Source organism: Saccopteryx leptura, chromosome 3 (assembly GCF_036850995.1).
Source record: "Saccopteryx leptura isolate mSacLep1 chromosome 3, mSacLep1_pri_phased_curated, whole genome shotgun sequence".
Taxonomy (NCBI): domain Eukaryota; kingdom Metazoa; phylum Chordata; class Mammalia; order Chiroptera; family Emballonuridae; genus Saccopteryx; species Saccopteryx leptura.
The window spans coordinates 279,512,109-279,524,860 of NC_089505.1; the positions used below are offsets into that span (position 1 = coordinate 279,512,109).

The 12,752-nt window shown below is 42.5% G+C and overlaps 1 protein-coding gene across 2 annotated transcripts in view; it reads right to left on the bottom strand.

The window, feature by feature from the left end:
- Positions 1-12,752, bottom strand: part of QPCT (glutaminyl-peptide cyclotransferase) — a 28,092-nt gene that overhangs the window by 632 nt on the left and 14,708 nt on the right. The window contains exons 3-6 of one of the 2 annotated variants that reach the window (XM_066372401.1): positions 11,652-11,930; positions 6,483-6,659; positions 3,657-3,756; positions 1,371-1,487 (exon numbers count right to left, since the gene is read on the bottom strand). In XM_066372401.1, coding sequence (XP_066228498.1) covers positions 1,371-1,487; positions 3,657-3,756; positions 6,483-6,659; positions 11,652-11,930 — 673 coding nt within the window. The remainder of the gene's footprint in view (positions 1-1,370; positions 1,488-3,656; positions 3,757-6,482; positions 6,660-11,651; positions 11,931-12,752) is intronic. The other variant, XM_066372402.1, reaches the window with a different exon arrangement.

Consider the following 12,752-nt stretch of genomic DNA (forward strand, 5'->3'; position numbering starts at 1 on the left):
AGTTAACAAATGTTAAAAATAATTTTAGAAAGTGATAAGGCCTATAAATTGCCTGACCAGGTGGTGGCACAGTGGATGATAGATTGTCAGTCTGGGATGCAGAGGTCCCATGTTTAAAACCCTGAGGTTGCCGGCTTAAGTGCGGGCTCATCTGCCTTGAGTGTGGGCTCACCAGCTTCAGCAAGTGGTCACTGGCTTAAGCATGGGATCATAGACATGACCCCAAGATTGCTAGCTTGAACCCAAAGGTCACTGGCTTGAGCAAGGAGTCACTGGCTCGGCTGTAGGCCCCCCCCATCAAGACACATATGATACAGCAATCAGTGAACAACTAAGGTGCCACAATGAAGAATTGATGCTTCTCATCTCTCTCTCCCTTCATGTCTGCCTGTCCCTATCTGTCCCTCTCTCTGTCTCTCTCACTAAAAAAAAAAAAAAAGATGATAAGGCTTATAAATAATAAAATGAGGTGAGAAAATAGAGAATGAGAGGCAGACAGCAGAGCCAAGAAAAAGATATTTAAAGTCAGGGAAGGTCTCTGTGAGAAGCTAACATTTAAATAAAGACATGTAACAAAGGAAAAGCAAGCTGTGCAGAAATCTGAGAAGGAGCATTCCAGGCAGCAGTTTTAGCAAGTGTAAACGTCCTGAGGTAGATATGTGCTTGGCCTCCTTGGGAACAGCAAGGAGCCCAGGGTGGCTGGATCAGAACGATACTGATTGGAAGCAGAAGAAGGAGGTGATGTTGGAGAAGGAGAACAGAGTCAGAAAATGGAGGCCCTTGTAGACCATGGTAAAGACTTCTGGTCTTATTCTACATGATAGCAAGCCACCCGAGCATTAAAGCATGGAAACAACATAATTTGATTTACATTTTTGAAAGATAACTCTCGTTCTTATTTAAAGAATAAGGAAGCAAGAACAAATGCTGGAGACCAATTGAGAAGCTACTGCAAGAGTCCTTGGGTTTATTTAAAGTTCAACCACTGACATCAAGGATATTGCTTCCTTATTAACCAGAAAACATCAGAGTTACACCAAGTGTAAGAATACAATCTAACTCTATAAAAGTGAAGGCACAGTCAATGAAACATGAGCTTTCATAAATATTCTGGGTGTTGGGAAAAATATATAGATAAAGGTGTACTCAAGATTTTGAGTGACTTTCATGAAAAACATAGAAGCCATAAGATGATTGGTGGATGACTTAATTATTCAATTAAATGTAATGGTTCTTCACTTTTCTAGGTTGTTGCAAAAGCACATAAAACACAATAAATACAGTAGGTTAAAAATGCACATGTGCATGCACACATATCTGCATGATGCTTATACACACACACACAAACACACACACACACACACAATTACCTCTTCTTAAAAATGGAATGTGATCATCCTGAATCACACCTCCATAACCATGACTCTCAAAATACCGCCTCTCCAAAGAATGATCCTTGAGCAAACCTAGTTCATGGAGTTCATGTTCTGCAGATGACAATTAGACAATAGATGAATATCTTTATATAATCGATATACAGCATGCATATGGAGTTTGAAATCTTAGCACATGTGGTCATGATTTTCAAAGCATGCAGCAGTGAGCACATGACAATAAATATTTGGGCTGAGCCTGGATGTGTACATTTTGGAGTAGTTCTGGGTTGAGAAGGGTCACATATGGCTGTAGCTCCACTGGTGAGAAGCTCCTGAGTGGTAGAAACTCAGTAGAACAATGGAGAGATGAAGAATGAGAAAACCAAAGGGAAAAATGGGAGGGGAAACATAAATGTAGATACTATTAGATTTTAGATCCTGTACGAAGAATATACCTTAAGAGGAGGTGTGGGGCTTGAAAGAGTAATACTCAAACAAAATAGGAATGAAGTATATTGAGCGGCCACTCCATGGAAAAGAGTTATCTGGTATTATGACCTGTATTAGTGGTTCTCACAGTGTGGTCTCTCACCAGAGGTATCAGCATCACCTGACAACTTGTTAGAAATGCAAATTACCTGGTCCCACTTCAGACCCATTGAATTAGCCCTCCAGGTGACACACACTGGCCTGTTTCCATCACTCTTCACCTTGTAACATAGAACCTATGTGTTAAGTTACATGGTAACATATAACATGAATTCTGTGTTACAAGATGATAAGAGATCACAAGAAGAGTAGTAGACAACGAAATGAAATTTATTAGGATAGCAGGGGTGGAGGTTATTGCTAAATTTAAAGTGTAAATTTAGACCAAGTGGTAAGCATGCATATGTAATATTTTAGGCACATGGAGAAAGCCCTTACCACTAACAATATTCCCATCTGTTTATTGGCACTTAAAATTCTTTCATCTTAGGCTGCTCTTTTTCCTTATACAGTTAGATATGGTTTGAGGTGTAAGTACCTCTAGGAGGGAGCAGCACAATGAGTTAAAAATACATTAAGGTGCAAGTCACTGATATAAATTCATTCTGGAATAGAGGAAATAAAAAAACATGCACAAAATCTATGAAGAAAGGCCAAACCTAATTTTTTGAGGCTAACCTCAAAGTTAGGAAAACATGCTGCAAGAAAGAGGTCCAAGAAGCTTATATTAATCATACCATAATAGCAATTCTTTCAAACTAGAAATTGAAATTTGCCAAAGAGGAGTATCTGAGGTTCAGGTAAAGTTTCTGTTGTAATATTCTAGATCTGCATGTTGGCAACTTCTGAACTCATGGCAAAAGCATGAGCTGAGATGGCGGTGCCTCTCCCACTGCTGAGAACTAAGTCAACTGTGCCCTGCTCCAGGAAGTCGTGTAAGGCTAGTGAGGAATTCCTAAGTTGGAGGTCTTGCCTCAAAAGCGGGGCTCCTGACCTAGATTCTGTAACAAAGACCTATCTCATTTTCATCTCTCCTTTATGTCAATTGGTTTTTGTTGTTGTGCTTGTTGTGTGGGAAGACAAAGGAGAGATGTTTGCGCTTGGGGGAGGAGGAGAGTGGAGAGATGGAAGGAAAGAACTTATTCTCCTTTTCCTTCTCCAAGGCCCACGCCTCTCTTGAGCCAAAGATATCTTTGTTTCTTTGTCTAACTGGGTCTGGCCTCATCTATTCTCATGATTTGACACTAAACCTTCTCTGGAAGGATCTTAGCTTTCTCTTGCATCCCCATCTCTTACTTTTTTGGAAAAGAGGCTGAGATTGTACTTGATTTAAGGAAAATCAGGTCTGGATAAGGCAGAAAATAGAAGATGACAAAGAAAAGGATGGAAAGGAAGGAAAAACTAAAAGATATCTTCTGGTATCGTTATTAGGACTTAACATTCCTCGTTAGCCAACATACTTTGCTTAGTGCAGTTTTTCCAGAAATATACTCCATATGCTTCACAAAGGAGTCTGGGAAAATATTTTCAAACCTTTTCTAAGGATATGCTAATATGAAATGTAGTATTTTATGTTTCCTAATCAAAATGCAGTTTCATGCAGGAAAATAAAGTGGGCCTACTAAAAATGATAAATGAAAACAATAAACTAATCCATGAAGTGGGGAGAGGGGAGCCAGTATGTTATAGATTCAAATCATACACTTATATCATAAATTTTGAATTATAAAGTGTAGTATTTTGTCTGTAGAAAGGAACCCGGTTTGATTCTTTAATAACGGTAGTGCTTACCAATTGTTTGAAGTCTGTCAAACCATCTGGCAGAGTTTGGGAAAAAATTGGGAAATGTTGGGTTTGGAGCTCCAATTAAATCTAATAAGACCAATAAGTCCTAAGGGAGAAAACAAATTATTTAATCACTGTCACCAAAACATGTTTCATACTCATCAATGGGGGGGGTACAGTCAAAACAAATGGCATTTTAATAACTGAGAATAATCTAGGCAGCTGTATAAATAAACAAAAGGTTTAATAACACTGTAAGCTAATCATTTGGAAAAGTTATCAAATCTTGCTTTCCATTAAATGGCAAAGTATAGATTTTTTGTGTCTGGAATCCCAGAAGAATATCATCATCAAAGATAAATTATTAAGAGGATGTTTGGATAAGTATTTCATATAGATTTAAGCAGAATACATTTAACTTTGTTTTTAGATGGGAGTCCAAGCTTGTCTGATCTGCTATTCCATTTTATTCTTTGTCTGTAATGACACAACCACCCACATGAGAACACTTAGCAACTATTTATTCCTCAAAGCAGCATATAAAAAAATTTCTTGACTAGGAACTATAGGACCTTATTTATGTCTCTGGGTCTCCATTTCCTTTTCTATCAAACCAAAAGCTCAAACTTTGTGGTCTCTAAAGGTCCCTTCTAGTTATAAGCTCTACAATTCAACCAGTGTTCCTTAAGTTGTTTGAGCCATAAAACATCAGTAGGCTTGAGGACTCCCTGGTAAACATCTAGTATAGCTCCTGACACATGGTAGATAAATAATTGCAGTCTATGATTGTAAAGACATAGTATCTGTTAACTCATGAATAATGATTAAATATACAGGGCTTGGCAAAAGTAGGTTTACAGTTATTTATATGAACATGCGGGTTATGATTATTACAACAGCTTTATTAAGACAAAAGAATGTCACTCACAACTATAAACCTACTTTTACCCACCCCTATATTAATTGGGGAAAAGAATAAGCTTGCTTGCAATAGGAATATATTCACAAGTTTAGATAAGCTACTAAGTTTGTTTCTGGAGAAAAAAAAATGGTTTTAACCATCACTATGGTTTCTATATTTGGACTGATAAATAACTTTGTTCTTCCTACTGATCAACCAGGTTTCTCCTCTTCTTCTGAATCCTTTTTAGCCACTTGGGCTCAAGTGTGTGAATGAGGTGCCTACCATATTCTTTTGCTCCATCATGAGCAGCCAGTGGCCCACAGGATGAAGGGAATGCCAACTGGGGATGTGTCAGAGTCACGAGGACATTTAATGTGGCCATGTGGATGCAGAGGGTGAAGGTCAGTTGATAGGGCAAAGGACTGAGATGAGTGGAGGAGGTTCAGAACAGGCTTTCAGGCCACAGATAGGGTGAAGGTCAGGGATGCATGAAGTCCTGGGGGGAAATGAAGACTCAAGGGTAGCATGAGGTCACAAGCCGGAGTTAGTGAGGACTCAAGGCTTAGTGAAGGCCAAACATGGGAAAGAATGCAAGGGCAGGATGAAGGACGGAGTGGGGAGTGAGTTCAGGAATGGGAATGCAAATGGGGTCTTGCGTTGCATCTACTACTGGGTAATAAGAGCAGGATTTTAAGGCAGCAACAAAATGTCTCCACCCCCATTGTCAAAAATACCACATCAGCCCTGGCCGGTTGGCTCAGTGGTAGAGCGTCGGCCTGGCATGCAGGAGTCCCGGGTTCGATTCCCGGCCAGGGCACACAGGAGAGGCGCTCATCTGCTTCTCCACCCCTCCTCCTCTCCTTCCTCTCTGTCTCTCTCTTCCCCTCCCGCAGCCAAGGCTCCATTGGAGCAAAGATGGCCCGGGCACTGAGGATGGCTCTGTGGCCTCTGCCTCAGGCTCTAGGATGGCTCTGGATGCAACAGAGCGACGCCCCAGAGTGGCAGAGCATCACCCTCTGGTGGGCATGCCGGGTGGATCCCGGTCGGGCGCATGTGGGAGTCTGACTGCCTCCCCGTTTCCAGCTTCAGAAAAATGCAAAAAAAAAAAAAAATACCACATCAAAATCAATGCATGAAAATGTCATACACACATTTGCAGTCATTATAACACTTTGAAACAACTGAGGAAATTCTTCACTCCCATCTTCATACCATGTTTCACTCTAACTCCATTTTCTGAGACCCCCTCCTCATTCTCCTCAGGCCTTAGGGAGGCCTCAAAGAAGGGGTGCTCTCTCCACCTCCACACAGGACCAGGGCAACGCGCATCTGCTGGACCAAACTGCATCTGATCTCTCCTCAATCTGATGGTTTACATCCTTTTAATTAAACCTTTTTACATTTTTGAAAATTTAAATCAATAAAATTAAATCTCTTAAATTTACAATGTGAATTTTTATATCATTTTAACAAGAAATAGTTTAGCCTGACTTATGGTGGCACAGTGAGTAAAGCTATTCAATCTGGAATGCTGAAGTCGCCAGTTCGAAACCCTGAGCTTGCCTGGTCAAGGCACATACAGGAAGCAACTACTATGAGTTGATGCTCCTCGCTCTTTCCCACCCCCTTTCTCTAAAAGCTTTTTCTCCTCTCTCTAAAAATTAATAAGTAAAATCTTTTTGGAAAAAAAGGAAATATTTCAATCAAATATGCAATAAAAATATTTCAATATTTTAATGAGTCTGCTAACCCAGAATCATTCTTTTTCACTCTGGGATTCCTCAAAAACCCCATGCCTGCCAAGGAATGCTCTATTATAAACACTGCTCCAAGGATGCCGCGGCTGATTTCGGTCTGTAATTGGCTCAGCCTGGCCTCCTCTGGGGCAGAGCCTGCAGCCACGGCACCAGGGGTACCACCAGACTAACCATGCCATGCAGCTGGGTGGTATCTCTCGCTCCGGGCGGGTGTGGGGTCGATGCCATCTTTGAAGCCAAGTGCCGAGACCCATACAGAGAGTCTTGAGGGGACCAGTGAAGGAAAGCCTCTTCCCCGTCAAAGAAAATTAGCTGGAGTGACAGATCCGGCATGGAGTCTGAAACGTTCTGGTAGAAAGAACAGTGAAAACATATCAAAAACGGCTGATTTAAAAAAAAAAAAAAAAAGTCCATTTCCTTATTAACTGGAAAGGAGACAGCTATGCCACGAAGAAAGGGAGGGTGACAAACTGAGTGACAATGTGCCCAAACTGGCTCTGTACCACTTCCTCCCTGAGCATCATCACACCTCTCATCGCCTTCCCCCACACACATCTCACCTTCTCCCACCACCCCTGAAAATAGAAGTCGTACATCTTCTCTAATTCCTCAGAGCACTTTGGGACTCTGGGCCTGCGATGGTGGACACGGTGACACACGGCCCAGTTCCTCCTCAGAAGGATATCACCCCGCTGCCGTGAGGGCTTTCCACAGACAGCCTTCAGCTGTTTGCCCCTTTAAGGATCATCTCAACCCTGGGGTGACTGGCCTAAGCACATCCTGAGGACTCTATAAAGGACTATGACACCTCCAGAACTCCTCAGAGGTTGGCTGAGGCTGTCGTACCTGCAGGACAGCCTGCCTTCTCCCTCTGCCTTATCTCCTCTCTCTGCCACAGGTGTTGAGCTGAGAGCACTTCCAAAGAAATTGCCTAAATGCTAAATTCCACATCAGAATGTGCATCGCAGAGAACCCAACTTGAAAACTTGAACAAATCCTTTTTGTTTCTTACCTGATTTGTCTGCAGTTTTATTTGTTTGTTTGTTTGTTTTTTAGTGAGTCTATATTCAAAGATCTGCCCTAGGAATGCAATAGGAGCACAAAGAGATAATTACTGTATAGCGTTTCCCCCGGAAGTTGCCTACACTTGAGTTGGGGTAGGGAAGATATAAGAAATACACTAGCATGGCAAAATGTGCCAAGGATCACCAATGTAAAACTCATCCAGGAACTCAATAGACTGAGAGGTTGAATCTGGGGGGTGGGATGGGGTGGTGTCAAGGAAGACATTATGCAAGAGACGATTATTTCACGCTTAGAAGTGTGAGCAGGGTTCTGATGGGTTTTTTCTACCTTCCACTGTCTGACAACTCTCATCTTTCAGATTAGTCCGGCTGTCCCCGAATCCCCACAATTCATTAACTCCACTGGAATCCTTAACTACTGAATAATTCATTTTTTTCAGACTACTTCACCCCCATGATGCCCTTACTTTACTTCATCTTCAGCTTAAATTCCAGTTGATCATTTTAATCACTCCCTTGAAAACACGCCCAACTCCCTTGCCTTTCTCTGCCTTGGTCAAACTCACACGGCAAAAACATAACCCGAAGTCCAGCTCTGCCTCCGCTGTGCCTGCACTCGTGCAGCTGAGCCTGCCCGGGGCCAAACAACAACCCCTGCTCTCTCCCCGCACTGCAGCATTGGGAATGTGCTCCCAGAAACTGCATCTGAGGCTTCCTTAATCCGTTATAGATATAACTTCTCCTCTTATCTCTCTAAGGATATTAAAAACTATGTCAAGTTCTCTTCTGCTCCTTGTCCTCTTGCCTCAGAGTTCACTTTTCAATTGGTAGTTTCTGTTTTGCTTGCTTGCTTTCATGCTGGAGACTGTTCTCAAATGTCTCGTCATCCTTTGTGTCCATTCATATTAAAGAAGAAGGTACTATAACGCTGATTAGAAACCTGGTTGGCTTCACTGCAGGGCAATCTGGTACCCTGTCAGTGATTTCACTGAGGCGGTTCATATTCTCCAGAGCAGGAACCTCCGGTGTCCTATCAGCTGGGTGTAAGCTGGCTGCTGGTTTCCTTATGTTGGAAGTGGGGGAAAGGCTGGGGACTCCACTGTCCAATGTGCAGACTTCCACCTAATCTTGATTTCCATGAGGCACCTCACTACTACACTCTTTCTATCTGGTGTCCCTATATCCAGAGCCTCCCTGGTTCAATTTCTCCAGAAAAAAATATTCTGTCATCTCCCACAAGAATACAGGTGGGTAGTCACTTATCTGCCAGGTGTGGGGTGGGAACCTACATATCTAAGTGCTCCTTGTATTTATCAACACTCTCCTCCCCAGCCCCCTGCCTCCCCCCTATCTGTGTGGCTTGGTCTGTGAAGGTCTTCCAGTCCTTCATGGCACTACCATAAATGCATAATTACCAGTGTCAACATAGTCGGTGAATTATCTGCAGTCTTTTTCTACCCAAAGCTATCACAGCTAATGCCACCATGATAAGGTGTGAAAACCACCCTAAACTCAGTGGCTTGAAACAAGAATCATGTGTCTTCCTGGGTCTGTAGGTCAGCTAGGGGACAACTGATCTAGGCTGGTTCTGGCTGGGGAGCTCAGCTTCACTCTGCAGTCGTCAAGGTTGGCTCTGCTCCACACGTTTCTTATTCTCCTCCGGGAACCAGCAGGCCAGCCAGAGCATGTCTTTTTCCTGGTGATAGCAAAGGCACAAGGGAGCGAGCCCAATTGCACAAGCACCTTTCTAGCCTCTGTCACATCTACGAGTATCCCATTGGCCAAGACAAGTCAAGTAACCAAGTGCTGAGTCAAGAAATGATAAAAGTACAACCTGTTACGGGGGAGGCCACAGCAAAGCTGTAAGAAAAAAGATGTGACTGTAAAATTATAATCTTATTACTGAAGGGAGAGGGCTGCAAAGTGTTGGAACAATAATCCAGTCCTCTTCCAGGTCACATTCCAACACCACCTACCCAATCTATGACAGCTGAAGAACTTAAAATAACTACTTCATACAGATCAAGTTAAAATACAACTGGAAGAATAAGTCTGACACTCATTTTTTTTTCTCCTTTTCCAAATGAGAGGAGAGGAGATGAACAGACAGACTCTCACATGCACTCCAACCAGGATCCACCCAGCAGTCCCACCTACGGCCAATGCTCTGCCCATCTGGGGCCATGCTCACAAGCAAGCTATTTTTAGTGCCTGAGGCCGAGGCTCCATGGAGCCATCCTCAGTGCCCAGAGCTGATGTGCTCGAACCAATCAAGCCATGGCTGCAGGAAGGGAAGAGAGAGAGAGAGAGAAAGGGGAGGGAAGGGAGGGAAGCAGATGGTCGCTTCTCTTGTGTACCCTGACCAGCAATCAAACCTGGGACATCCACAGGACAGACAATACCCTACTACTGAACCAATCAGCCAGGGCCCAAATCTGATATTCTTTTTTTTCCTGAAGTGTGAAGCAGAGAGGCAGAGAGACAGACTTCTGCATGCACCTGAATGGGATCTACCTGGCACACCCACCATGGGGCAACACTCTGCCCATCTGGGGCATTGTTCCATTGCAACCAGAGCCATTCAAGTGCCTGAGGCAGAGGCCATGGAGCCATCCTCAGCGCCTGGGCCAACCTCGCTCCAATGGAGCCCTGGCTGCAGGAGGGGAAGAGAGAGACAGAGAAAGGAGAGAGGTAAGGGTGGAGAAGCAGATGGGTGCCCCTGATGTGTGCCCTGGCCGGGAATCAAATCTGGGACTTCCACACGCTGGGCCAACACTCTACTACTGAGCCTGCCGGCCAGGGCCCCAAATCTGGTATTCTTAATACAGGTAGTCCCTGGGTTCTAAACAAGATAAGCTCTGTAGGTATGCTCTTAAATTGAATTTGTATGTAAGTTGGAACAGATACATTTACCTATTAAATGTCACTTAGAAAGATGTTTGTCTTAACATAGTATTTATTTTTACCTTTCTGTGCATATAAATACTTAAACATTTTTCAACCTACAGAGCCTATCTCATTCATAACCTGGGACTGCCTGTATTTATATCCAAAACTAGCCTTTTAAAAAAAAAATTCCACATTACTGTTTACCTCTTTACTAAGGATAATTAAGAGAATGTCTGTGTAATTTTTAATGGGGATCTTATCCAACAATTCATTCAGCCCTTTCTACCAAAGCAGGTCTGAGCTACATGGAGAAGGCAAAGGAGCTCCCCCAGAGAAAACACAGCCACTACACAGCCTGTGCCTTTAAGTCACACTTATTCATTTCATGTCTTTACAATAGAATGCAAATTTGAAAAATTAAACTGTTATATCAGCTTCTGAACTCCCTCACCCAATAGCTGGGGAAGAGTTCTCATTGAAAGCAGGGGAGAGCATGGGACAAAGACATCATAGAAGGTTCAGAAAACAACACAAAATGGAAAAAAAAAAACAGTGAAAAGGATACTGAGAGGTTATAAACAATTCTTGCTTTCTTCAAGTTCAGCATATCCAGCAAAAATAGAACCAAATATCTCTATGACTTTCATTACAAGATAACACTTTTACTTCTTTATCCCCATTGTACCAAAGGCTGGCCCCTTCATAAAGTTCTGAGAGAGAAAAAAGGCATTCGGTGCCTGTGAACCAAGTTTTTTGTTTTGGCTTTGTTGTGTTTACTTGGTTATGAGTGATATCTGAACAAAATGTCTTCATCTAGTTTAGCACTTTTTTCCAATATACCCCTAAGAACACAGAGACTGAAATAACATCTGAGAGTCCCAGAAGTGGTTGGGGCTGAAAACACCACAAAAGCTCTGCTATGCTACATAAAATTGAGCCGAGATTCACAGATAATAACAATAATGCATTTCTGCTGCATGCTTTTCATCTTGATACATCTGAATTACTCACTTTTGAGAGCCACTTTCTCTCAGATCAGAAGGTTGTGATGTTAGTGGCTTCATAAACAAGAAGAAATAAGCAGAGTTGTCATACATATGACCATAGCAACCTTCTGCTTTCTTCATTATTCACAAAGAAGTGTTGCACTTAATTTAATATGTATTCAAAACTAAGAAGTCAGGTGCCAATTAATAAATTCACTGTCATGTATCTTAGGTTTATTGTCTCTGGTTGACATTTCAAATAACGTACTCTTCCAATTAGTATTCATTCAAACTTATACCATTTTGCAAACAATTGATACAAAATAAAATGAAAATCTACATTTTAAAATGACCTTCTCACTCCCCCTAGGATTCTAGAATTCACTCTGAGTTATGCTAATGTATTTTATCACAGGAATCTATGAGAGGGAAATGGATACCTTCAAGGAGAGGAGCTGTGTGTCTAAGGCACGAGCAAGTTCCAGCATCATCGCACATGGCACGGCTGAATCAGTGGCTCCCACAAACACCCTGTTGTCCCAATGGGGAAAAAACTTGGAGTCGTAGTGACAGGCAAGGACCAAGTGTCGTTTAGCAGTGGGATCGAGGGTGCTGATGATATTTGAGAAAGACCGATACCCGTAGGGTGTCTGACTCAAGAAGGTGTCTACTTCCAAGACCCAGTCAGCTTGAAGTCTCTGAATTCTCTGCATGATGTGCTGATCAAAACAGAAACAAAATTTCAGATTCAGACAGGATTCATTTGTTCAATATGTTTTTTTTTTTTATACGATGCCTGAGGCCGTGAACATTTCTACCTGTCAGGAGATAGAGATCCAGTTCAGTAAAGTCTACTTTCAATTTTTCTACGAAGCTAAGAAGGCATGTTTCAGAAACCGGTTATATCAGGGACCTACAGGTCTCAACTTCCACTCCAAGCTCTTTGAGGGCAAGCACTGCACATGGTAGCTCTTTTTGTCCCCAGTGGATAGCATGTGTCCAACAAACTCTTCACAATGGAATGAACAGTAACAAAAGATACCGCTGCTCACCTGCTAAGGCTAATACAAACAGAGTCTCACAACAAGGGGATGGTCAGGGGATATGTGAGGTCCTGCCCACTCTAAGAATCAATAAGCAACTCTGAACCATAGTGACCATCAAGTAGCTTTCCTTCTGCACTCAAGGAGGGTCCAGACCCACTGCACATGCTGGTAAAAGTAAGAAAGAAACAATTTTCCTCTCTCTCCTGGTTATCTTAAGCCTTCTGAGCAACATGGTAAATGACAGAAGAAAGTAGTAGATAGGAAAGATACTCCAGCCTGGCCTGTGGTGGCGCAGTGGGTAAAACATTGACCAGGAATGCAGAGGTCGCTGGCTTGAAACCCTGGGCTTGTCCAGTCAAAGCACAAATGAGAAGCAACTATTACGAGTTGATGCTTCCTGCTCTCCCACCCCCTTTCTCTCTCTTTCTCTCCTCTCTCTAAAATTAGTAAATAAAATTTTAAAAGAAAAAAAACAGAAATTCCACCTCAGGGACT